The 27991-nt window shown below is 43.2% G+C and overlaps 1 protein-coding gene across 1 annotated transcript in view; it reads left to right on the forward strand.

Annotated features, from left to right (window-relative positions):
- The window catches only part of PDIA3 (protein disulfide isomerase family A member 3), a 105115-nt gene extending 78226 nt beyond the window's left edge, over positions 1-26889 (forward strand). The window contains exons 8-13 of the mRNA XM_069222629.1: positions 9175-9357; positions 9571-9679; positions 10175-10303; positions 21393-21472; positions 24400-24457; positions 26363-26889. Of these exons, the coding sequence (XP_069078730.1) occupies positions 9175-9357; positions 9571-9679; positions 10175-10303; positions 21393-21472; positions 24400-24457; positions 26363-26473 (670 nt within the window). The 3' untranslated portion in view covers positions 26474-26889. The remainder of the gene's footprint in view (positions 1-9174; positions 9358-9570; positions 9680-10174; positions 10304-21392; positions 21473-24399; positions 24458-26362) is intronic.
- The last annotated feature ends 1102 nt before the right edge of the window (positions 26890-27991 follow it).

The following is a 27991-nucleotide window of genomic DNA, read 5'->3' on the forward strand; positions in this document are numbered from 1 at the left end:
GGTAAAAGGATGGCATCACAGGCAGCTAATCAATGGCATATAGCCAGTTCCCAAGCGCTAATGGCCAGATACGACAGGGCCCACTGGGACGAGATGAAAGACATTATCCAGCATCCCCCCAAAGACCAACAGAAGAGAGCCAAGCAAGTAGTAAAGGAGGAACAGGCAATTACCAACAATCATATCAGGTCAGCGTTAGACTCCGCAGATACAGCCGCAAGAACTATTAATACGGCTATCACCATTAGGCGACACGCACGGCTTAGGTCGTCAGGCTTTAAATCTGAAATCCAGCTGGCTCTTCTTAACATGCTTTTAAACAAATACAAACTATTTGGCACACAGGTTGATACAGCCATTGAGAAAATGAAAAAAAGACGCCGACACTGCCAAAGCTATGGGGGTGCTTTGCTCAACTCATTACAGAGGCTCATTTCGAAAGCCTCAATATAGGGGAGGCTTTAGATCCCAAACATCTGAGCCATCTACCTCCCAATCCAAACCCTCTTAGAGAAGGAGAAGGTTTCTTCTTCCAAGTTTTGGTGTCCTGACGGCGCCGACGCCATTTGAAGTTTTCTTGCTCTCCGGTCCCTTAGCGTTTTCCTCGACCGAAACGCTCGACAGGCCTTGCAGGTATCCTCTTTGTGTTCGGGAGACAAACACAAATTACAGACCAAATGCTGTTCTGTGTAAGGATACTTGTTGTGGCATTCGGGGCAGAAGCGGAATGGGGTCCGTTCCATTAGCCTTGAAGACGCACGTGGTCGGGCTGACCAGGCCCCGCCGGGGAATCAAAACCCCAAAGGGCCACCGGAGCTCTTCAAAATTCGGTGCCAATCTGCGTTAACTAACCCGATACCGAACACAAACAATACCGTAGAATTTTCAGAGATTTAACTAACTTTCCGAACCGAAACACTGAGCGAAGAGGAACACATCCGAACCCGATGGCGGAAAGAAAACCATCAAAGATGGAGTCGACGCCCATGCGCAATGGAGCCGAAAGGGGAGGAGTCCCTCAATCTCGTGACTCGAAACCTTCTTCGAAGAAAAACAACTTGTAACACTCCGAGCCCAACACTAGATGACGGGATGTGCACAGCATGTGAATCTGCAGCGTCTCATGCCACAAACAGATGTACACTGGGTAAGTGACATTTTCCATGTATGTGTATATATTAATAATAATTCTAAGGAAGGTTAGTAATAAAGATGTTCCAAATAGGCTGATAACTGGAAGAGTGTAACATTTGTCAGCTTAGTTTATCCTGAAATTAAAGAATTTGATTTCACTTGCTCTACAAAGGCTGGCAGAAATGATTGGGGTTTCAATAGGAATAATATCTAATCTGTGCATGGACACTTTGATCTGCTTAAGACGTATTGAAATCTTGAATATGAGTGTCTGCGTTTTTTTTTTTTTTTTTCCTATCTTCAAATAAAAGGGCTTGAATACTAAATTAAAAGGGAATAAAAGACAACTTTGTCTTATTTCTCTATAAAGCATAAAATTAGTGCATGGTAAACCATTAGCAAAAATTGTGGTATGAATAAAGGAGAGTAATTAGCTTTATAATACTGGGGCCAAAAACAAACCATTTAAGCATGCGGGAAATAAATGGTCAGTTCATATGATTAAAAGCCTTCTGTGTCCAAGGTAATCTTCGCACGAGAATCTTTCATAATTAGAATTTTACTGAAAACAATCTTGTCAGAAAAGTATTATCTTTTAACAAAGCCATGCTGTTTCCTACCGAACAGTTTTGGTAAAAAGGATTTAAATGCAGAGCTAATTTTGCAAAGAACATGTACTTAATGCAAGCTAATTGCGTGGGCTGATGCTATTTGCGTAGTTGTGGCTCTTTATCCTCTTTTTAAATTGAACAGATTAGTGCACCTAAAAAGGAGCTTTTAACATGTCCTATCCAGAAGAAATATTGTGTTAAAGGAAAACGTTTGTGTAAAAGAAATGTGGAGAAGTGCAGAAAACTCCATGGTAAACCCATATGTGCTCAGTCCTTTTCCTTTCTTTTGACAAATATCCTCTACTGAATAGAAATAAACTTTTTTTCAAGTTGCCTATTGAGGGCACATCTACAATCTTGTCTTGTGGTATGGATTCCAGAGTGTATACCGTCTCATAATGTACAAATGTATCTAAATTGTTAGGATTTGTAAATGCAGTGTCGTCATTTTCATGTAGGATTTTCACACTTTTTTTGTAATTTTGAGATAATTTTACTAATAGCTTAACAACCTTATGCGGACTGCCATAGTATCTAGCAATAGATCTGAAATGGTAGGAGGCCTCATTTTCCGTAGCTGAAGATATAATTGCAGCTAAATATAAATTGAAATAAATTAAAACAAGCTTTGGGTTTAGAAATATTATAAATATTTTCAAATCGTTTGATATAATTTAAAATGCCTTTATTTCTCATTTGCTAATTTATTTTTACTTGCAACAAAACAAAGTTTTTAGCAGCTGCTTTAAAAGAGTTCCATATAATGTATGTTGTGTTATTTCCGTTAGTATTACGAAGGAAGAAATTCATTAAAAAAAGATCTCTCAAAAAAAGTCTTAACATGATTTTCCAACAAAAGGGTGTTATTGAAACCCTTTTGTCTGTTTACTTTGGACCTGGGTAGTATGTCTAAATCCACAGTGACATGCATGATCGGAAATAAACATTTAGCCTGTTTCTACAAAAGTCACATTTTGAGATTAGTTGTTAGATAGCGTTGTTAGATCTTGATTGTGTACGATTCATAGGATAAAAATATGTATACTTATTCAATGTTATCTCCAAGCATCAGTTAACATCCCCATTTTTATTGCTTTACCAGTTTTTGCAGTTTATTTTGGATAAATGGAGATTGAGTTTATCAATAAAATAATCAAAACATTTGGTTGCGGTTTCTCCCAATAATTAAGTAGTCAAAATATTCCATTATTCAGTACTCACTCCAAAAGGAGTAATCGGCATGAGTTGATCCATAAAGATTAGAGACCAAGAGGACTGTCCTTTCTAACTAATCTTACCATTGCCCATCACCCTTCTCCATCAGTTGTCTGAGAATCTATGGCTTTTAAGATTTGTAATAGAGGATTATAGCACCATTGTTTTTCCCTTTGCCTGGTGAAGAGCTGTTACCCAGCCATCTCTTTTTGAGTTTTAAAGATTCAGCTTTACTTAGATTGGACTCTTGTGTTACAGCAATATCTCCTTTAAATGTAGAAATATATGCCAACATTATGTCTCTTAATTGTTGAATCCAGCCCCTTGACATTCCATGAAACTAATCACATTGGCATATAAATAACTAGTGTGGATTATGAAACTAGGTACAGAACAAACAAACCACAATAAATATGATGCAAGGTTCCGTATCGCAAACATTTGAATGAATACATTAAATGAAACTTGAAAGGACTAATACATATTGTATGGGAAGCACTGGCGAAAGGGTAGTCAGAATCCTAAAATGGGGAAGAAATGACCATACCTACATAAACCACATAAAATAGACGGTGGTGGGACATCATGCTGGAGATGACACATCCGAACTCCACAAGGTATTGTGAAAATACCAATGTAATAGACAGTTGTACATGCGTAGTGGTGGAACGACATAATGGGCATCTGCAAAGGGGGAAAAATATATAATTTTTTTAAAATAAGGAAGATGGATCCACTTAACAATATTATATCATCTAAAGTTATAACCGACTTGATCCAGCATTGTATGAATTATGAAATAAACATAGCTGATCAGCTTTATAAAGTTAAATAACTTTTTGCAAAGTCCTGCTAGGGAAAACAGCTGTGCATTTCCACACAGTCTGCAGAGTTTCTAGCTCGGACTGTTCAGAAGTGATTCAAAATGCAGCGACCTGTTGCTGCACACGGAAGGCCATTTGAAAAGCTTCACTGATTGCTTATTGCTGTATGTGGGTGTTAAAAAAAAAAAAAAAAGTTGTGGTGAGGCCAATGCCCAGACAGTGTTAACTGTATAAATGATGAAATAATACTGTCACAGTGTGCTGTATTGCACCACTTAATTTGCCTTTTCTTGCCACATAATTTACTCAACTATGCAGCATAATTCCAGTGGCCCTGAGGATGATTCCACTGTGTGCTACTTGAAGAAGCAATTGGTGGCCTGTGTCCCAAGCTGTGAGCCCTATTGATATTTGTAACATCTCTCATAGCTAAACCTGGGGAATAAAGGATCAGACAAATATGGTGAGACTGACGGTGCCTTCTGGCAATCAGTCAATTGTGGATTTGTAAAGCGCGGCTAATCACCCATAGGGTCTCAAAGCACTGGATGTAGGTATGCTGCTTAGTCGAAGAGCCAGGTCTTCAGGTCCTTCCTGAACTGCTTCAGTCTGCCTGAGCTTCAGGGGTAGTGTGTTCCATGTCCGAGCTGCTAGGTAGGAGAAAGATCTTCCTCCTGCTGTACTTTTCCGGGACTTGGAGGCACCTGCAAGGGCAAGCTGGAAGGAACAGAGATGTCTGTTGGGTGCGTAGACGGTGAGGCGGTGGTTGAGGTATGCCAGGCCTATGTTGTACCTTGAAGGTATGGATCAGGAGTTTGTAAGTGATGCATTTGTTGAATGGAAGCCAGTGTAGGTCTCTTGAGGTAGGAGGAGATTCAGCTGTGTCAGGGGATGTCGAAGGATGAATCTGGCTGCTGCATTCTGGATTCTTTGTAGTCTTGATTGAAGTTTCTTGGTGATGCCATAAAGAGTGCGTTGCCATAGTCCAGTTTGCTGAGTGTGTGGGTGACTTTCTCGTGTCGAGGGGATTTGAAAATCTTCAGCAGGAGACCAAGGGCGTGTAAGCTTGATGAAGAGACTGAGTTAACTTGGTGGGTGATCGATAGAGAGGAGTCCAGCATGATGCCCAGGTTGCATGCATGGTCAGTCGGGTGGGGGTGTTATCCAGAGCCGTGGGCCACCAGGAGTGTTCCAGGCAGAAGGGGTGGAGCTGATCACGTGGATCTCTTTCTTGACCGAGTTGAGCTTGAGGCAGCTGGCGTCCATCAAGGCGGCGACTGCTCTCATCCTGTTGTGGAAATTCCTCTTGGCTTGAGCAGAGTCCTCGGACAGGGAGAGGATCAGTTTGGTGTCGTTGGCATTGGAGACTATTTTTAGCTCATGTTTGGTGATCTTGGCGAGCGATGCCATGTAGATGCTGAAAAACATTGGGCTGAGTGAGGATCTTTGGGGCACTCCGCAGCAAGTGTCTTTAGGTTCTGACATGAACAGTGGTAGTCTGACCCTCTGGGTTCTTCTTATATGGTGGGTTTGGCCAGGTTGAGGATGTGATGAGGGCATTGATACGAGAGTGCTCCTGAGTGGATGGAGGTCATCAGTCTTTGGGTGTCCACTATGGTGATGAGGGTCCAGGAGTTCAGTAACTGGTAAGGAGCTAGGTCCGTGGTGCTGAGTGGTTCTGGCAGGCTTTGGCTCCTGAAGCCTTCGTAGATGTCCTCTATCTTACGGTGAAAGTAGGTGGTGAGGTCATTGCAGAGTATTGGGAGGGAGGTATGGATGAGGTGTCTGCCCCAGGGTTCATGAACTCTGATGATGGTGAAGAGCTCTTTGCTGTTGTGAGTGATAGCGTTAAGGCATGCTTGAAAGGCGGCTTTTTTGGTGGCTCTGATATTCTGGTGGTGCGTGGTGACTGCATTTTTGTAGGCTGTGCAGTCTTCAGTAGATTTGCTGATCCTCCATTTACGTTCCAGTCATCTGCAGGCACGCAGGGGGAGAGGTGTCATCAAGGTGGAAACGGAGGTCACTGACTAGGATGTAGTTGAAGGAGGTGAGTGATTGGTGGGCGACTAGGTCAGCAATGTCTTCGCAGAACTGAAGTTGGGGTCTGGGTGGCCTGTAGATGAGGGTGCCATGTAGGGAGGTTTTTGGGTTGTTTTTGATCTGGAAATGTACGTGCCTGTGCATTGACTGAGACAGCGACTCAATGGTGGTAGTCAGGCAAAGGTTGTTTTTGTAGATAATGGCAAAGCCTCCTCCAGGCCACTTGGCTCATTCCTTGTGGATGATTTTGTAGTTGTTCGGGATGGCGATGTCGTGGGCAGCAGTGGGGATGATCCAAGTCTCCATGAAGAAACAACATCTGGGGCTGTTAAGTCAAGGAGGTACCAGACTTCTACTGTGTGCTTGACAAAGGAGCATGTGTTGAGTATGCACTTGTGGTGGCTGTCCGTGCTTGGTGCAGGACCATGGGGTGGTCCTTGGAAGGTGAAGAGGGAGAAAAATGAAAAGGAGACAGAAAAAGAAACATAAGTAACTAAATGGAAATAAAGGCAGAAGTAAAGACACAGAAGATATTTACTTGCAGATGGCCACTAGGTCACCAGGGCTGAGGCGCAAGCAGGAGCCTGCGGGTGGCGGAGGGCCTCGAACAGAGTCAGGCAGGTTATCAGTTCGTCAAAAGCAGGGGCAGCAGTAGGAGGAGCTGCACTGGAAAAGGGCGACTGAGGCTTCAGGTAGGCTGTAAATGTGAAGGTTATTTTGCCTATTCGATTTTTCTTTGCCTACTCGCTTTCTGAGAGGTGATCTAGGATTGAAAATAGTTAATTTTTGGTGTAGTTTTGCTGAAACCTTCTGGTTCTTTCTCCTATCCATGTGTGATCATTTGGTTGAATGTTTGCAGTCTCTTGTTTGCTTGTATACACGGTCATATCCCTCCCATTTCTTTCTAAAGAATTTCAATTTGGATGGATTAGGAAGCTTCATCTGGTGAAGGAGTGTCTTTCTTCAATCTATTACTAGTTAAACCGAAAATTATTACATGTCTATAGCGACAGTGGATGAAGCAGTGTTAGTGGTGTTTTGAAATGATCTGATGAAGGTGTCTTTTGGTTAGCTGATGCAGTCTTCGCCAGGATGTATAAATCCCAGTAAGTATTAAAGTCAGAAGGAGTTTCAAAAATGTACTTGGAACACAATGGAGCTTTCGCTGTCAGTTTTCTTAGTTTACCCATATATTGAGGAGCTAAGAAAGAATGTGTGCTTTAAAGTAGCAAGAGGCAAAATAATCGGAATCTGTGAAAATCAGATTATAAAATAATAATCCTGCAGTTTCAACGTGGAATTTACAAAGCATAAATTAATATTTGCTTCTGGTGAGGGATCAAAGTGGGTACTTATTGCAAACACAAGTGATGAGCAGGAAACAATTGTGGTATCGGAAATGCACATGGAATTGTTTCGAAACCATTTAAGGTTTTAAATGATGAATCTTACCTGATTTAAATTGTATGCAAATAAACCTTCTGCATCCTCACCAGCGTGGAGCGCACAAAGGACAAAATGTCAAGTGCCACCACTGTAGTCGTGCGTGAAGAAAACTGCAGCAAAAACGCTACGACAACCTCATTAAAGCAAGGGACTAAGGCATTTGAGGCAGGAACCCTTTGCAGTTAGGCAAATGTGGCACAGCCCCCACCTTAAACAATTTGGTGTTAAAAGATAAATATGCTGGGATAGTGAGACGAGAGACTTCCAGGAGAACTGAATTGAATTGAGACCAAATTGGTAATAAAGTGAAAGACAAAGTAGTTCATGCAAGCTCCAAAGCAGAAAGGAGCATGATATTCAAGAAAAGATTAAATAAAACTAAGTGGCAGGGGACTGAAAAGGAACTACTGAAGACCATCCGAAGAAAGATGCAGCTTATCAGTTTGTGTGACTGTTTGCATCTTCCCAAGTTGCTTTCAGTTTAATATCTCCCCTTCATTCCCTTGGCAAATTGCAATTAGAAGTTTGTTTACACAAAATATGTTCTTAGCATGTGAGTAAACCTGCTATACACCAACAGGTATGAAAGAATATTGGAAAAAGTGTTGTAAATTGAAAGAATAAATATTTCTAAGTAAATTGGACTTGGACTAACATTAAAGGAGAGAGATTGTTATGTATCCTACCTTATGCCTTTTCTAGTAGATCCCAGCCATCACTAACCCTCTGTCTACTAAAGTATCTATACATCCTATGCTTGTTGTAGTATGGAAGCAGTATTCTTAAAAGACCTACTTCATAATTTTCTACGGTAAAGTTGGCATTCTCGAATTTAATAATTTGAATGGATACACTCTTAATCAACCAGGACTGCAAGTGCCCCTTTAGAATAATATACACGTTAAAAAGCCAGATGGACTAACCCTGTCCTAAATGATGAGCCCAAAAGTCCCAAGTCATGTGCCTTTAAGTTAGGACAACTCTAATATAAAGTTAAGCACTACATGCTAAAAAGAGAAGCTGATCAGCTCACATGCGTAGAAGGAAAATTGAATACTGCCCGGCACCCAAGTTGGTGGTGATGAATTTGTCTTCAGCAAAGCAATCTGTTGCAGATGCTTTCCTCGAAGCAGCAAGTTGGTTATAAGATTATGGATGACCGGCAGGTTGCGTACCAGTCCAAGCGCAATTACTGGGTTATCTACTTCCAGCTCCTTTTGGCCTCCAGGGTAGTTTTTTACGGAGGTTTCATCAGGGAGGCTACATCTTTTGTAAAAAGAAAACAATTGCTCCTCCTATGCCAACGTTTTCTCTTACCTTCTAACCTGAAAAGTTAGTGGCTAAATTTGTTGACTAGGAACATGGGCCTCGATTTCTGCCATGGTTCATTTCTTGCCTGTTCTGCTTTTCTTGCATGATAAAATACCTGAGCTCTTTCAGTGCAAGTGAACGGCTAATCATTTTTCTGCTGTGCATTTTGCGAACATAACAGCATGTCGGTGTATACAAAACTAATTTTTTGTGTGTGATTTGCCTGTTTGATGATGAAAGAAGCAGTCTTTGAAGGCTGCCAAGCTTATTTCAAGATTTAGTCTCTACTTTGCCCAGTTATTAAAGCCTGTTAGAGTCCCGCTGTATTGCATAGAAACCATTTTGCCCATAATTGATTGGCAGGCGCTTCTTTGCTTTTGTTCTGTTTACGCTGGTGCAGGGTTGTAAGCTGATAGCGCGCATAACGGAGTGCTTGATATTTGTACTCGCCTTTAGACGTTTTCTCGCTGGTGTTTCTTCAGGGAACCTTTCATTTGCTTATTTGTATTTGAGCCTGTAAATCAACATTAGTTGACATTTGATGAAGATTTCCGCACTCTGTCGTTAAGATTTTCTTTAACATTTCTTTCCAGGGTTATGATGGTGGCAAAGAAGTTTTTGGACAATGGACATCAGCTAAATTTTGCTGTTGCTAATCGCAAGACGTTTGGCCATGAAGTTTCTGAATTTGGTTTGGATGGTAGCAGTGGTGAGCTCCCCGTTGTTGGGATCAAAACTGCCAAAGGCGAGAAATATGTCATGCAGGAAGAATTCTCGTAAGTAAACTGCATGTACCTTGTATTACTTGTAGTAGGAATTTTACTTTGTGTGAGATATATCCGCCTGAGTATATGACAGTGCCACCTTGTTAGTACATCATTACACTTGACTACCTGTTGCCTTAGTCTACGTTAGCAAAGCATTATTATGATTAGTTCTGAAACTCTAAAGGTGTGTTTACAACATTGTGCTTGTCGTTTTTTTTGCAGTCGTGACGGAAAGGCTTTGGAAAGATTTCTCCAAGATTATTTTGATGGTAATCTGAAGAGGTACCTGAAATCTGAACCTATCCCAGAGAGCAATGATGGTCCTGTGAAGGTAAGGTTGTGTTTGTATGTTAAATTGAAAATGATTGCCCTCCAAGTGCTTCATACTGAATCACTTTTGGGGGAGGGGGACGGGGAAGATGAGGGACTGAGTGAAACGAGAGAGCTGTTTTTACTTTGTTCTAATATTTTGGTTATTATGTAAAACCCGTGTTTATTTGTGGTACAAGATTGTTTTGCTACCTCTTGGGAATCCCAGTCTGTTAATATATTTACCTGTCTTGTTAGTTGTCTCCTCCTCCTCAATGAGGTTTAACAAGAACACTATTTGTCAGCACCCATTAGTGACTGGTAGTCATATCCTGCTGCTTGTTGTTTGGTATAAATATCTTGGTATTGTACATAGATAAATCGTGTTGCAGTTGCTCATTGGTATTTCAGTAGGACTAGCTAGGATTTGATATTTATGTATTTAATAAGTACGCAAAACCAACTGAATCTTAGTGTAGTATATTGAATATTAACTTATACTTTTATTTTTCCTTAGGTTGTTGTAGCTGAGAATTTTGATGAAATTGTCAACGAAGAGAGCAAAGACGTGTTGATTGAATTCTATGCACCCTGGTGTGGACACTGCAAGAATCTTGAACCCAAGTACAAGGAGTTGGGTGAAAAGGTACTAATCACCCCATTTCCCTTGTCCGATCTTCTATACACCCTGCATCCCTCCCACCCACCCTCCCCCCCCCCCCACCCCCTCAAACCACAACACCAATATTCATGAGATTGTTCACTTTCAACCTTGCGTATTCCTTTCCGGCATTACCTTTAAGTTGATATTAATTGGGGCTTTCTTTCCAATACATCTCTCAACTTGGATTTCTGATTCTTAATGAAAAAATAGACCGATTTCTTGAAACATTTGGTGCCACAAATGGATGGGTACATGTTTGATAATGTGTATGGAAACCTGATGTACAGTAGCATGGCAAGCAACTTCATATCAAATATGCCCAGGGAACTTATCCACTCAAGATCAGTGGTGGCAGGGGCAGCCATTTTAACTTTATATATCGACGTTTAAGAGCTCTTGGAATTTTGCTAACATGATTGACACTAAGCCCCGCTGGAGTGTCCAAGTAAAAGGGTTTTCCTTTTGAGAAAGGTTTCCTTTTTCCAGCTAAATCATTTACGACCAATATTCACATTTATTTGCTATTTGCACACATTTGTTATGATTTTGATTGACCAAACAAAGTTTATTTACTTACACCAATAGTAGCCTGACAACTGTGCTCTAGATGGACCAGAAAAATCTAACCTTGACTGTTGGGAACTACAGGGACCTGGTGGTAAAGTCCAAGTAAAAGACAATCTTGGTTGAACAGGGTGAAATGGTGGATACAAACGAAGTCTTTAGGCCAAGTTTTGTCTGTTCCTCGTTGTAGGAAGTTGGCTCTGTATGCACTATTTCAAAGTAAGGAATAGTATGCACAGAGTCCAAGGGTTCCCCTTAGAGGTAAGATAGTGGCAAAAAGAGATAATACTAATGCTCTATTTTGTGGTAGTGTGGTCGAGCAGTAGGCTTATCAAAGGAGTAGTGTTAAGCATTTGTTGTACATACACACAGGCAATAAATGAGGAATACACACTCAGAAACAAATCCAGCCAATAGGTTTTGTTATAGAAAAATATATGTTCGATGGCATCTGTCGCTGTAGATACGCATGTTCTGCAATAGCTCGCCATCTGGTGTTGGGCCGGAGTGTTACAAGTTGTTTTTCTTCGAAGAAGTCTTTCGAGTCACGGGACCGAGTGACTCCTCCTTTTGTCTCCATTGCGCATGGGCGTCGACTCTATCCTCGATTGTTTTTTTTCCGCCATCGGGTTCGGACGTGTTCCTGTCGCTCCGAGTTTCGGAACGGAAAATTAGCTAATTTCGGAAGATTTTCGTCGGTATTGTTGCGTTCGGGATCGGCGTACTTACATTCAACACCGCATCGAAGATCGAAGAGCTCCGGTGCCCTTCGGGGTAGTTTTTTCGATCCTCCGTCGGGGCCTGGTCGGCCCGACCGCGTGCTGAAGAACGCCGATGGAACGGACCCCGTTTCGTTTCTGCCCCAAATGCCACAATAAATACCCCTACACAGACCAACACTTGGTCTGCAACCTGTGCCTGTCACCTGAGCACAGCGAAGACACCTGCGAGGCCTGTCGTGCGTTCCGGTCCCGAAAAACACTCCGAGACCGTCGAGCCAGAAGACTTCAGATGGCGTCCGCACCGACAGCCCAACGGGAGTTCGAGGAACAGGAAGAGGAAGGTACCTTCTCGATCCAAGACTCCGACTCCGAAGGATTCGACGATACACAAACCGTGAGTAAGACGTCGAAAACCACACAGAGAAACATTTACAAGGCCCAGGGGACGCCACTGCCACCAGGCCATGGCTCGACCCATAAATTCGGTGACCGACCATCGGCACCGAAAAAGGCCCAAACAGTGCCGAGATCGTCCGACTCCGGTCGAGACACCGGCACGCAGCCTTCTCGGGACCGAGAAAGTGCTGGAGACAAGCCTCGACACCGTGATGCCGGTGTGGACACGGCTCGACGCCGAGACAGCGGCACAGAAACAGATCGACGCCGAGAGGTTTCGGCCCCGAAAAGGAAAAAAGTCACCTCGGAGCCGAAAAAACACGCAGACAAAGTTTCGATGCCGAAACAAACTGCAAGCGACCCAGCTTCAGGCTCTTATACAGAAGAGCACTCGCTAACCTCCCAAATGCAGAAGCATAGGTTTGAGGAAGAGCTACAAGCAACTGATGCGGACCATACGCAAAAGCGTATCTTCATTCAGCAGGGGACAGGAAAAATAAGCACCCTTCCCCCCATTAGGAGAAAGAGGAGGTTGGAGTTCCAGACGGAACAAACACCACAACCAAAAGTGGTGAAAAGAGTTACACCACCACCCTCACCTCCGCCCGTGATTGACGTTTCACCAGCACAAACTCCATCACACTCCCCAGCTCACACCACCATGAGCCAGGGTGACCAAGATCAGGACGCATGGGACCTATACGACGCCCCAGTGTCAGATAACAGTCCGGAGGCATACCCTGCGAAGCCATCTCCACCAGAAGACAGCACCGCGTACTCTCAAGTGGTGGCTAGAGCAGCACAATTTCACCACGTAAGCCTCCACTCAGAACAGGTCGAGGATGATTTCTTATTCAACACACTCTCCTCCACCCACAGCTCATACCAAAGCCTGCCTATGCTCCCTGGTATGCTCCGCCACGCAAAAGACATCTTTAAGGAGCCGGTTAAAAGTAGGGCAATCACACCAAGGGTAGAAAAAAAGTATAAGCCGCCTCCTACGGACCCGGTTTTCATCACTACACAGCTGCCACCAGACTCTGTCGTTGTAGGAGCAGCTAGGAAAAGGGCCAACTCTCACACATCTGGAGATGCACCACCCCCAGATAAAGAAAGCCGCAAGTTTGATGCAGCTGGTAAAAGAGTCGCAGCACAAGCTGCAAACCAGTGGCGCATCGCGAACTCCCAGGCACTACTTGCGCGCTATGACAGAGCCCACTGGGACGAGATGCAACATCTCATTGAACATCTGCCCAAGGACTTACAAAATAGGGCAAAACAAGTGGTTGAGGAGGGACAGGCCATCTCCAACAACCAGATCCGCTCCTCCATGGACGCTGCAGATACAGCTGCACGGACAATTAATACATCTGTAACTATCAGAAGGCATGCATGGCTCCGAACGTCTGGATTTAAACCAGAGATTCAACAAGCAGTTCTCAATATGCCTTTTAATGAAAAAGAACTGTTCGGTCCAGAAGTGGACACAGCGATTGAGAAACTCAAAAAAGATACGGACACTGCCAAAGCCATGGGCGCACTCTACTCCCCGCAGAGCAGAGGGAATTACAGCTCATTCCGTAAAACGCCCTTTCGAGGGGGGTTTCGGGGTCAAAGCACACAAGCCAGCACCTCACAAGCCACACCGTCCAGTTACCAAGGACAGTATAGAGGAGGTTTTCGGGGACAATATAGAGGAGGGCAATTGCCTAGAAATAGAGGAAGATTCCAAAGCCCCAAAACCCCTACTACTAAACAGTGACTCACATGTCACTCACCCCCTCCACACAACACCAGTGGGGGGACGAATAGGTCATTATTACAGAGCATGGGAGAAAATCACTACAGACACTTGGGTTCTAGCAATTATCCAACATGGTTATTGCATAGAATTTCTACAGTTCCCTCCAAACATACCACCAAAAGCACAAAATTTAACAACACACCATTCCAATCTCCTGGAGATAGAAGTGCAGGCACTATTGCAAAAGAATGCAATCGAATTAGTGCCAAACACACAAATAAACACAGGAGTTTACTCACTGTACTTTCTGATACCAAAGAAGGACAAAACACTGAGACCAATCCTAGACCTCAGAGTAGTGAACACTTTCATCAAATCAGACCACTTCCACATGGTCACACTACAAGAAGTATTGCCATTGCTAAAGCTGCACGACTACATGGCAACTTTAGACCTCAAGGATGCTTATTTCCATATACCAATACACCCATCGCACAGGAAATACCTAAGGTTTGTATTCAAAGGAATACATTACCAATTCAAGGTACTGCCTTTCGGATTAACAACCGCACCAAGAGTCTTTACCAAATGTCTAGCGGTAGTCGCAGCACACATAAGAAGGCAGCAGATACATGTGTTCCCATATCTAGACGACTGGCTAATCAAGGCCCATTCGTTAATAGAGTGCTCAAATCACACAAATCATATCATACAAACCCTCTTCAAACTAGGGTTCACCGTCAATTTCACAAAATCCAAAATTCTGCCACGCAAGGTACAACAATACCTGGGAGCCATAATAGACACATCAAAAGGAGTAGCCACTCCAAGTCCACAAAGAATTCAAAATTTCAACACCATCATACAACGCATGTATCCAACACAAAAGATACAAGCAAAGATGGTATTACAACTCCTAGGCATGATGTCATCATGCATAGCCATTGTCCCAAACGCAAGACTGCACATGAGGCCCTTACAACAATGCCTAGCATCACAGTGGTCTCAAGCACAGGGTCACCTTCTAGATCTGGTGTTAATAGACCGCCAAACTTACCTCTCGCTTCTGTGGTGGAACAACATAAATTTAAACAAGGGGCGGCCTTTCCAAGACCCAGTGCCACAATACGTAATAACAACAGATGCTTCCATGACAGGGTGGGGAGCACACCTCGATCAACACAGCATACAAGGACAATGGAACGTACATCAAACAAAACTGCATATCAATCACCTAGAACTTCTAGCAGTTTTTCAAGCACTAAAAGCTTTCCAACCAATAATAGTTCACAAATACATTCTCGTCAAAACAGACAACATGACAACAATGTATTATCTAAACAAGCAGGGGGGGACGCACTCCACGCAGTTAAGCCTGCTAGCACAAAAAATTTGGCATTGGGCAATTCACAACCAAATTCGCCTAATTGCACAGTTTATACCAGGGATACAAAATCAACTCGCAGACAATCTCTCTCGAGATCACCAACAGGTCCACGAATGGGAAATTCACCCCCAAATTCTGAACACTTATTTCAAACTCTGGGGAACACCTCAGATAGACTTGTTTGCGACAAGGGAGAACGCAAAATGCCAAAACTTCGCATCCAGATACCCACACAAACAATCCCAAGGCAATGCCCTATGGATGAACTGGTCAGGGATATTTGCTTACGCTTTTCCTCCTCTCCCTCTCCTTCCTTACCTGGTAAACAAACTCAGTCAAAGCAAACTCAAACTCATATTGATAGCACCAACTTGGGCAAGGCAACCCTGGTACACAACGCTGCTAGACCTATCAGTGGTACCCTGCATCAAATTGCCCAACAGGCCAGATCTGTTGACACAGCACAACCAAAAGATCAGACACCCAGATCCAGCATCGCTGAATCTAGCAATCTGGCTCCTGAAATCCTAGAATTCGGGCACTTACAACTTACCCAAGAATGTATGGAAGTCATAAAACAAGCCAGAAGGCCATCCACCAGGCACTGCTATGCAAGTAAATGGAAGAGGTTTGTTTGCTACTGCCATATTAATCAAATACAACCATTACACACAACTCCAGAACAGGTAGTGGGTTACTTGCTTCACTTACAAAAATCTAACCTAGCTTTCTCTTCCATTAAGATTCACCTTGCAGCAATATCTGCATACCTGCAAACTACCTATTCAACTTCCCTATATAGGATACCAGTCATTAAAGCATTCATGGAGGGCCTTAGGAGAATTATACCACCAAGAACACCACCTGTTCCTTCATGGAACCTAAATGTTGTCCTAACTAGACTTATGGGTCCACCTTTTGAACCCATGCACTCCTGCGACATACAGTTCCTAACCTGGAAGGTGGCATTTCTCATCGCCATTACTTCCCTAAGAAGAGTAAGCGAGATTCAGGCGTTTACTATACAGGAACCTTTTATACAACTACACAAAAATAAAGTCGTCCTAAGAACCAATCCTAAATTTTTGCCAAAGGTTATTTCACCGTTCCATCTAAATCAAACAGTGGAACTTCCAGTGTTCTTTCCACAGCCAGATACCGTAGCTGAAAGGGCACTACATACATTAGATGTCAAAAGAGCATTAATGTATTACATTGACAGAACAAAAAACATCAGAAAGACTAAACAACTCTTTATTGCATTTCAAAAACCTCACGCAGGAAACCCAATTTCAAAACAAGGTATAGCCAGATGGATAGTTAAATGCATCCAAATCTGCTACCTTAAAGCTAAACGACAGCTGCCCATTACACCAAGGGCACACTCAACCAGAAAGAAAGGTGCTACCATGGCCTTTCTAGGAAACATCCCAATGCAAGAAATATGTAAGGCAGCCACATGGTCTACGCCTCACACATTCACCAAGCACTACTGTGTAGACGTGTTATCCGCACAACAAGCCACCGTAGGTCAAGCCGTATTAAGGACATTATTTCAGACTACTTCCACTCCTACAGGCTGATCCACCGCTTTTGGGGAAATAACTGCTTACTAGTCTATGCAGAACATGCGTATCTACAGCGACAGATGCCATCGAACTGAAAATGTCACTTACCCAGTGTACATCTGTTCGTGGCATCAGTCGCAGTAGATTCGCATGTGCCCACCCGCCTCCCCGGGAGCCTGTAGCAGTTTGGAAGTTACCTTCAATTATTTATATATGTATCATCTCAACCTTAAATAGGTGCATACTTAGTCACTCCATTGCATGGGCACTATTACTACAATTCAACTCCTACCTCACCCTCTGCGGGGAAAAACAATCGAGGATAGAGTCGACGCCCATGCGCAATGGAGACAAAAGGAGGAGTCACTCGGTCCCGTGACTCGAAAGACTTCTTCGAAGAAAAACAACTTGTAACACTCCGGCCCAACACCAGATGGCGAGCTATTGCAGAACATGCGAATCTACTGCGACTGATGCCACGAACAGATGTACACTGGGTAAGTGACATTTTCATTATGCTTCTAAAAGTTGGAATACTTTTTAAGAATCTAAAAATTAGTTCTAGAATCTAATTCAAACTTTTACCAAACTTTTAAACTCTAAAAGAAATGCTAAACAGGATCTAACACAAGGCCCTAGCAGGTCTTTTAAGAATTTAGAAAAAATAGTTCAAATTGCAAAAACAATTTCTAATGAAAATTTTGGCAATTTGTCGTGTGATCAGGTATTGGCTGAGTAGTCCAGCAAATGCAAAGTCTTGTATCCCACCGCTGATCCACCAATGTAGGAAGTTGGCTCTGTATGCACTATTTCAAAGTAAGGAATAGTATGCACAGAGTCCAAGGGTTCCCCTTAGAGGTAAGATAGTGGCAAAAAGAGATAATACTAATGCTCTATTTTGTGGTAGAGTGGTCGAGCAGTAGGCTTATCAAAGGAGTAGTGTTAAGCATTTGTTGTACATACACACAGGCAATAAATGAGGAACACACACTCAGAGACAAATCCAGCCAATAGGTTTTGTTATAGAAAAATATATTTTCTTAGTTTATTTTAAGAACCACAGGTTCAAATTCTACATGTAATCTCATTTGAAAGGTATTGCAGGTAAGTACTTTTGGAACTTTGAATAATTACAGTAGCATATATACTTTTCACATAAAACACAAATAGCTGTTTTAAAAGTGGACACAGTGCAATTTTCACAGTTCCTGGGGGAGGTAAGTTATTGTTAGTTCTTGCAGGTAAGTAAACCACCTACGGGGTGCAAATCGGGGTCCAAGGTAGCCCACCGTTGGGGGTTCAGAGCAACCCCAAAGTTACCACACCAGCAGCTCAGGGCCGTTCAGGTGCAGAGGTCAAAGAGGTGCCCAAAACACATAGGCTTCAATGGAGAGAAGGGGGTGCCCCGGTTCCAGTCTGCCAGCAGGTAAGTACCCGCGTCTTCGGAGGGCAGACCAGGGGGGTTTTGTAGGGCACCGGGGGGGGACACAAGTTAGCACAAAAAGTACACCCTCAGCAGCGCGGGGGCGGCCGGGTGCAGTGTGTAAACAAGCGTCAGGTTCTCTGTAGGTTTCAATGGGAGACCAAGGGGTCTCTTCAGCGGTGCAGGCAGGCAAGGGGGGGGCCTCCTCGGGGTAGCCACCACCTGGGCAAGGGAGAGGGCCTCCTGGGGGTCACTCCTGCACAGAAGTTCCGTTCCTTCAGGTGCTGGGGGCTGCGGGTGCAGGGTCTTTTCCAGCCGTCGGGACTTTAGGTTCAGGCAGTCGCGGTCAGGGGGAGCCTGGGGATTCCCTCTGCAGGCGTCGCTGTGGGGGCTCAGGGGGGACAACTTTGGTTACTCACGGTCTCGGAGTCGCCGGAGGGTCCTCCCTGAGGTGTTGGTTCTCCACCAGTCGAGTCGGGGTCGCCGGGTACAGTGTTGCAAGTCTCACGCTTCTTGCGGGGATTTGCAGGGGTCTTTAAATCTGCTCCTCTGTGACAAAGTTGCAGTTCTTTTGGAGCATTGCCGCTGTCCTCTGGAGTTTCTAGTCTTTCTTGAAGCAGGGCAGTCCTCTGAGGATTCAGAGGTCGCTGGTCCTTGGGAAAGCGTCGCTGGAGCAGGTTTCTTTGGAAGGCAGGAGACAGGCCGGTAGGTCTGGGGCCAAAGCAGTTGGTGTCTTCTTTTCTTCCTCTGCAGGGGTCTTTCAGCTCAGCAGTCCTCTTCTTCTTGTAAGTTGCAGGAATCTAAATTCTTAGGTTCAGGGAAGCCCTTAAATACTAAATTTAAAGGCGTGTTTAGGTCTGGGGGATTAGTAGCCAATGGCTACTAGCCCTGAGGGTGGGTACACCCTCTTTGTGCCTCCTCCCAAGGGGAGGGGGTCACATCCCTAATCCTATTGGGGAATCCTCCATCTGCAAGATGGAGGATTTCTAAAAGTTAGTCACTTCAGCTCAGGACACCTTAGGGGCTGTCCTGACCGGCCAGTGACTCCTCCTTGTTATTCTCATTATTTCCTTCGGCCTTGCCGCCAAAAGTGGGGGCTGTGGCCGGAGGGGGCGGGCAACTCCACTAGCTGGAGTGTCCTGCGGTGCTGGAACAAAGGGGTGAGCCTTTGAGGCTCACCGCCAGGTGTTACAGCTCCTGCCTGGGGGAGGTGTTAGCATCTCCACCCAGTGCAGGCTTTGTTACTGGCCTCAGAGTGACAAAGGCACTCTCCCCATGGGGCCAGCAACATGTCTCGGTTGTGGCAGGCTGCTGGAACCAGTCAGCCTACACAGACAGTCGGTTAAGGTTTCAGGGGGCACCTCTAAGGTGCCCTCTGGGGTGTATTTCACAATAAAATGTACACTGGCATCAGTGTGCATTTATTGTGCTGAGAAGTTTGATACCAAACTTCCCAGTTTTCAGTGTAGCCATTATGGTGCTGTGGAGTCCGTGTTTGACAGACTCCCAGACCATATACTCTTATGGCTACCCTGCACTTACAATGTCTAAGGTTTGGCTTAGACACTGTAGGGGCACAGTACTCATGCACTGGTGCCCTCACCTATGGTATAGTGCACCCTGCCTTAGGGCTGTAAGGCCTACTAGAGGGGTGACTTATCTATACTGCATAGGCAGTGTGAGGTTGGCATGGCACCCTGAGGGGAGTGCCATGTCGACTTACTCGTTTTGTTCTCACCAGCACACACAAGCTGGTAAGCAGTGTGTCTGTGCTGAGTGAGGGGTCCCCAGGGTGGCATAAGATATGCTGCAGCCCTTAGAGACCTTCCCTGGCATCAGGGCCCTTGGTACCAGGGGTACCAGTTACAAGGGACTTACCTGGATGCTAGGGTGTGCCAATTGTGGAATCAAAAGTACAGGTTAGGGAAAGAACACTGGTGCTGGGGCCTGGTTAGCAGGCCTCAGCACACTTTCAATTCAAAACATAGCATCAGCAAAGGCAAAAAGTCAGGGGGTAACCATGCCAAGGAGGCATTTCCTTACACTCATGTGAAGTTTAGGAAGTTCATGTATTTGCTTCTTGTCAAGGTATGACTACTAAACTGGTGGGTAAAGACTGGGCTGCAAAGACCACTTTGTTGCTTGTGGCAGACATTTGCCTGTTGCACTCACGGTGAGAATAATTGACAATCAACCTACATAATTGGGTGCAGGGTGGGACTGGATCAATATCATTTTTAGATCTAGTCTTTAAGTTGTGTAATCGTCGCAGTGCTTAGCATCGCCTTCACTATTAAACCCTGTTGGTCTTGATCAGTGTCCACTGTCAACTTGTAGCAAAGTTATTAAGAGACCCGAGAGACCTTGATGGATCTTTGCAGTGATAGACCGAACTCATTCAGACTTTGAAGTAGCCTTAAGAGTTCAAATATAACTGACATCTCAACCTCAAATGATCCTTTCAGTTATTTCCACGTTGGCCAGTTTGACCTGGGGATGTGAGATTTATTGTGGAATGAGTGAAATATTACTTTCACATCTGTTTTGGAATATCCATTAGGATCAATCAAAAGAGGGGAAGGTTTTTTTTACCTGCGTAGTGGATGACCGTAAACCTCATTGGGGGACTTATAATTAGAGGGACCACAAGTGTTCACAGGGCAGATTCTCCTAAGAGCGGGGTTAAAATGTAGGCTATACCTTGTAGTAAAGAACGAGCTATACTTGAGGTTCCCTATTACAACATTTTATCAACTCATATTCATGTGGTTTAAATTCTGAGAGGAAACTTGTAAACATAATCACACCAACTTGTGCTGCCATTAAATAAATGCACGGTTAGCAGTTGTCAGTCTTGGACACCTGACCTGCTAATGGGCCATGGAATGGTAGTGTGCACAAGGCATGAATCTAGTCTGCCTAGCACAGTGTCATTAAACCATAGACCAAAGAGAAGAAAGGAATTCAGTTTTTCTCACACGTAATAGCTACTTTGAGGCAGTAAGTTCCCGATGGAAGACGTCTTCTGCATGTTTACAATCACCGTCCAGGCAGGCGAATTTCAGTTACATGAGGTTGTAATGGTGTGGGAATAGAAACCTCAAATGGCCTCTAAATTGGGGGCACTAGGTTCAAGTTATGTATAATGAAGAAGCCACCCCTTAAATTCGCATTAGGTAGTGTGTTTTGACCTTTATACTTCTGCCTCCCGTGTCCATTGATGCTGTTTAAATTTAGAACAATACAAGTCTTTTTTCTTTTTTACAGCTTTCAGCTGACCCAAACATTGTTATTGCCAAGATGGACGCCACTGCAAATGATGTGCCTTCTCCATATGAAGTCCGAGGGTAAGAAGGCTCTTGGAAGCTGCGATTTGTGAAAATACTTTTTTTTTATAATGATGATCACCTGGAATCGTTCTCGTACTCTTGCTTACTAGTTTTTGTGTCTTGATGGTGGCACCTGCTCACAAGCTCAAAATTCTGAGAGCAAGTTTCCAGGAATAATTCTTTGGTAATATGGCAGAAGACCAGAGTGCCGCCAATGGTAACAGAGCCACTTTAGAAAACCCTAATTCATTCATTCACATGACAATACTAGTGGTTTTACAAGTGCTTCATTCCAGTGTTCTAAATAATCATGTTATAAATAACGAGTACATTATTTACCTCTGGATAAAAGACTGATGCTGCATTGCTTCGATCGAAGAGCATCACCTGCTTATCACAGCAGTTGGTAGCTGCTAGTGTTTAACTTGTTGATCCATCCATTTGCAGAACTTTCTTTTGTGATCATGTGAAACACTTTAACTGTAACTTTAACGAATGCAAACAGAGCCTGTGCCTCCGTACAAATGTTCTTTTATGTTTTTGTTTTGTTGTGTATTTTCATTTCCCCTTGCTTTCCTATTAGAAGGGATTGAGGGAGGTCCTTGCCCCTCTGGTGGTTTAGCAATTTGGCCGGGATTATATGGCTTTGAATTACGGAGTTCTATCAAAGATGTACCATACAGTTACCAGCCCTCTTCCAGTCTTCTAAAAGTTACAATCTCAAAGTGAGGCCTCTGACTCGTAGCCTCTTATCTTCAGTCGAGTGGATGCTTCTGAAGAAACCCACACCAGCCACAATGTCTGAACAGAGTACAATACTGCTCAGTGATGTACTTGAAGCTCTTGCATATTCCTATTTAATCATGTTGGTTGTACTAATACTTTAAGGGTTGGACAGGAATCTTTCCCTCTGCTACTGTCACTCCTGATCTGGGTGCTGCACGTTAGGAATAGCTTTGCCTTGCACCTTCCACTAGCACCTCTAGCAAGAACACTTTTGATGGAACCTGTCCAAAATGTTCTGGAGGAGATGAGAACTGTAGAGGCCCCAATGGCTGATGCCATAGATTTTGTTCCACTCCGAGGGGGCAAAAAAAGTAAGGGTTACGTTGCACTTTATTGGATTGGGACAGTCCAAACCATTTAGTCCTTCCCCATCCTTCCACCCCCAAACCACATGTACTTTAATATATGAAAAAATACGTTATCGTAATAAAATATCGAAGTAAACTGTTGGGGCATACAGTGAACCGGTTTGCCCTCTGGTTCCTCGAACAGGTTCCCACAGCAGTTCAGGGCAACAGCCTGTTAAGTTCTGTATTCCTGCTGATTGACTGGTTTCAAGTTTCTGTCCAGAAGGTTCATGGAATGTTCTTCATTTCTGCCGATCGGATCTTAAAATGATCTTCTCTAAAAGCTTTGTTACATTAAGCAGAATCCAGTTCACAGGCCCTTCCTGGGCAATGAATTTGTAAATACTTTCCCTCCACAAGAAGGTTATCAATCAGATATATGAAACTTGTTTTTCAGGCTCGCCTACTTTACATTAATCCCGGTGGTTCAAGAGACCTCTTTGACTTCATGCTAACTGCATTTTGGTAGTTCTCCATTGCAATATGCCTATGAGATACTTTTACCTGGCAAAGGTCAGTTGCTGGCCAGCCAGTTCAAGACAGTTGGTAACCTGTCCTTTCCATCTGCTAGATCCACCACTCCTCAGTACGTACAGTAGAACTAGAAATGTGTGGTTGAAACTGATACATGGGATCACATGTTATGTCTTTGGAATACGAGGAACCCTGTGTGCACTGAAATAAAATACGTTAATATTAATGTAATCTAGACCTACCATGAATGCTGCCTCCAATAATTGAAAGGAGGCAGGGTTGAGAAGAGATTGGTTGTTTCGATCCCTCGCACTAGTTTTTATGAACTACGTTAATCTTGAAGTGAAATAGACACTAAAGTTGAAGGAGACATGATTGCACTGTTTTAATTTAAGCTTAAAAAAGCAGCAGAATCAACATTGCGGAATTATGAAGGGGAAACGTCCATTGAAACACCCAAAAGTCAAGATGTGCCCATAGATTTGGCCAATAAACCATCCAGTGAGTTTTAGGTTGTTGCAGTAACAGGGAAACTTTAAGTGTCCCCTTATGTGAATGCCTATTAGTCACATGGAAAACTGTATTTGGCGTCCTTCTATAAAAAGGGGATAAGACCCTTGAAGACGGACACTAAATTAGGTGGCTCAGTGATAGCCAGATAAAACATCTCCAAGTATTTGAGGGAGCATGCATTATGATTCCTAAGACGTCTGCTGCTGGCTAGGCAAAGTGACATTGTGCGTGTATGCTTCTGTTGGCATGATGGGTATGTTGTCGTGAATTTGAAATAACTGTTTGAGAAAGATTGCTTAATCTAAACCAAGTTGGCTTTCGCACTTTGGAGGATCACCTGTCATGCCATGCCTGTTCTATAATTTGAGTGGGTAGAGTTTAACAGTTTAGGGCTGTGAAATGTTTGCTTTCTTTAAATTGTGCTGATTGACCAAATAATTTGTGTTTATTTTCCCTCACCTATTTGCTGAATCCTCTGTGGCTGTTTAGGGATTATTTGTGAACCACTGTGGTCTAAGTATGCCACTTGAGTGCAGTGAAATTGACTTCTAACCTTTTCCCACCCCAAACGTATTTGTTTGTTTTTCAGTGTAGTTGCCAGATATCTGCATCAGTAGGTACAGGCTAATTAGATCCAAGCTGTGGCTGGTTAGAAAGGTAGTACCGTTTTCTCGTGCTCTCCTTGGATTTAGACCTCCAACTAAAAATACCAATTCTTAAGAAGGGAAGTACGACTATTGCACTGTTAACTTGTACACGATTTTAGGAATACATTTTTTTTTTTTAAAGTTCTGTACGATAACTTGAATGTTTTTTTTCTTCTAGATTCCCAACAATTTTCTTTTCACCCGCTGGTCAGAAGCAGAACCCCAAAAAATATGAGGTGCGTGAAGGTGTATTTGATAAATCTTGGGCCATTTGGTGCTGTTTGTTGGGGAGGGGAAGAGGAATTCCATTGTTAAACATAGCGCTTAAGAATTGTGTGTAGGATTAGCCCTACGTATGATCTACTGCTGAGTAGATCTTTTAGAGGCAAGTTAAAGGTCTTGGACCGAAATTGGTGGCACACGAAAGGTGTGGAAGTTGCAGAAGTACATAATAATGTGGATTCTAAACGGCAGAATCAAGCTGCTTCTATGGAAGCAAGCTAGCAGTGGGCAACATACCTTCAAGCAGTGCCAGTTCTTACCAGTATTTTTACTATGGACCTGGAATTTGCACATGATTTTGAAGATAAAACTGGCAACTGTTTAAAAAAACAAAAAAAAGTTTGCCGAATTTTAATAAGACCGTGCGAGAGCTGCTCAGGTAGAGAACAAGTTGCATAGATATAACCAGCATTTGCTATGAGATAGGTCCCTTATTTGCTTGAGTTAGAGCTATTGACGCGAATGCATAACTGAACTTTTCTTTCCACATAAATTGGTCAACCCTGCTGCATAATTTGGTCCTATCTGCCACATAATTCCAGTGGCCCTGCATATTACTAAAACCCATTTACCTTCTTCCTCTATCTGCAGCAAAACCATTATTTAGTATATTTTTTATATTATTTTGGGGTCCCCCTCCCCCAAAACCTAGTGTGGGGATCCAGAGATGACCTAGACATAAAGAGCACATTGTGCAATGAGTTATGGACGAACATGGTTGTAAAAGAAATGTAGCAAATATTGTAGTATCCGGATTGTAATGCTCAGAACAGCCCCTAGAGGACACCAAATTAAAAATAGCATTTGCAAGAAACGTAGCCACTTAACCATATAGTCAGCCCTTAGAGGGCATAACAACATGAAAACAGAATGGCAGAAAGCAATGGAGTGTAACCATATTTGTAACCCCCAGCGGCCGTAGTGCCTTATTTTCAAGTCTAGAAGGCCTACTACATTACTATTACAAATAAGACCCTTAAAACACAAACTACTCCCGGCTGGGAAACAAAAGTTCCAGCCGCAAGAGAGCTTAAAAAGACATTTAGTGAGGGGAGAGGTTACTATTTTTGGGGTGTTTCCACCCCCAAACCCAACCTAGTGTGGGGACCCAGAGATGACCTAGAAAGAGTGTGTCATACTGAACAGTTTGGTGGTGGTCCTATTGTTATGGGTAAAAATGTTTTTAAGAAGAAATGCCCCGCAAAGCATTATGGGGTGAGTTTCCGGAGTGTAGTGAATATTCTAGTATCTGCTCTTCTATGAGCCACTTTGATGATTTCTGTAGGGTTTTGTTTCTGTTAAATGCTCCATTTGTATATTTTTCAACAGCTAAACTGTACTCGTGTAAAGAGCTCCTCAGATCGAGGTTGCGGTATATGAAACTTAAAAAAATATATAGATATATTAAATAACTAAAAAGAAACCCCCTCCAGCTTGCAGCCTTTGTGTGCAGACACCACAAAGATACAGCGGCATGCCCAAAACAAGGAAGAAACAAAATACAGCCACACATCATGAATCGCAAGGCAAAAATAATATAGTGCGCCAAACTCTGCTTATGGCTGAATGTGCAGTCATCCATGTAACAGGGTCAGTCTCCAAGGCAGGACAAATGTAAAGCATTTACCTTCAAAATCAAGGGGATTTTGAAAGGCAGGCCAAGGAACGAATGTAAGTGATGGGCTTGTTGCAAGCCCACTGATGTAGATTACAACATGTTGAGAGACTGCACTTGTGCATTGCCTAGGCTCGACCTAAAATGGAATGGGGCGGGGCAAAAGCATGCTTACAGTGCAGGAGGCACACTAAACAGTGTTTAGCAGAATAATAATAAAAATGTGTGTATGGTCTTGCTTTAGGGTGGACGCGAAATCAGTGATTTCATCAGTTATCTAAAGAAGGAAGCCACAAATCCACCAAACATAAAGGAAGATGACCAGCCAAAGAAGAAAAAGAAAGAGGAATTGTAAATTGAACAAGCATCCAAAAGCACTATGTTAAAACCACAAAGTAAATATGTTGGGAAGTACGCATTGTGAGCTAGGGAAGAGCTGGAAATGTGAATCCTGGGCGGAGAGGAGGAAGTGGACCCGTAAAGCAACATCAAGACACAGCCAGTGTAATTAGCCATCTGTCTCATTTACTTAATGTACATGAATTTTCTTAAATGCACTGTTTTCTTTGTAAAAACATCGAAGTACCAGAACCAGTCCATGTTTATGGTGAAGCTGGGGTGGGGGCGGGCACAAGGTTCATTTTTGAGGGCGGGACAGGGAGGTCTGTAAATTTGTGTGTTTTTTTTTTTTTTTTTTTCTTTTTTTTCTTTTTGCCTATTTTGTACATTTGGAACAATGAAACAATAAATGGACGCCACCTTTAAACCAGTTATCATTCATGTGTGAAGTTTTTGTTTTAATTGTTCAGACGAAATATGCATTTGTTACTGCAACAGTTTGTATATCAGTCACATATTTAAGCCACTAATGGATAGTTAATGCTACCCAACTCCAAGATGATCGTAGTTTTGAGGAACAGTAGAAAATTTGCATTGCTAGAATCACTTACGCAGTGGTCCTGCTTTTGAAGAATACCCTTTTTCTATAAGGATCTCACTTTTGAGTAAGAGCAGTCTCCAAATACAGGTTTCTGACACCAGCCCTTCCAAAACACTGCATTCATGAAAGCTAGTAAGGCACTGTGTTCATGATTTGTACAGATCTGGATCTTGCCTTAACTGTACTTACCAAGTGCATATTACCTTCATAGAAAGTCAGATTTCTCTAATTTTATACGTTTAATTGCAAAACATTTTTGCACTATTCTAGTATTTGCTTTCTTTGTCAGATTTTTTTTTAAATATATATTCTTTGTTTTCAGAATGTGGTGTTGCAGATACTCCAAACCCAACACTAGTTGGCAGGACAGTTAATCATAGGTTGTTAGTATGGTAACGGACATGTCCCTCAGCCCTGAATCCTCAAGTGTCTGGTATGGTTTTGGATTCCTTGTCCCAGCTTCATCTTGCTCTAGTATGTGTAAGTGTTTGGAGGCCCAGGCCTGTCTCGACGTGAGTGAAGTCCTGGATCTGCAAAGGGGTACCAGTAGCTCTCCCCTTGAAGACTGGGCTACCATCCCTATTGGGATTTAGCATGTAGCTTTGTGGTGGCAGCATTTTGTGAATCTGCTGTAACCAGGCCCCTGTGGTACATGTGGGAGAGCCTACTGCCTCCCTTGTGCAAAGTTGTACTGTTACAGTTAACCTAAATCCTAGTGATTACATTTTGTGCACAAATGCCTGTGAATGTGATGAGTGAAAGAGATCACGAGAAGGTGGTGAGGTTTTATTTCCCTCAAAGTGCAAGTGTTCCTCTGAGATTTCCCAGCTTGGAGGGAGAGTGTGCTGCTCCTAAATTCAGTTAGGTACTTTTTCTGCGGACTACTGCTAAGGAGTCTTCTTGCTCACTGCCACTGTAGGTATTGGGGGTAAA

The sequence above is a fragment of the Pleurodeles waltl genome, chromosome 3_1, assembly GCF_031143425.1.
Source record: "Pleurodeles waltl isolate 20211129_DDA chromosome 3_1, aPleWal1.hap1.20221129, whole genome shotgun sequence".
Taxonomy (NCBI): Eukaryota; Metazoa; Chordata; class Amphibia; order Caudata; family Salamandridae; genus Pleurodeles; species Pleurodeles waltl.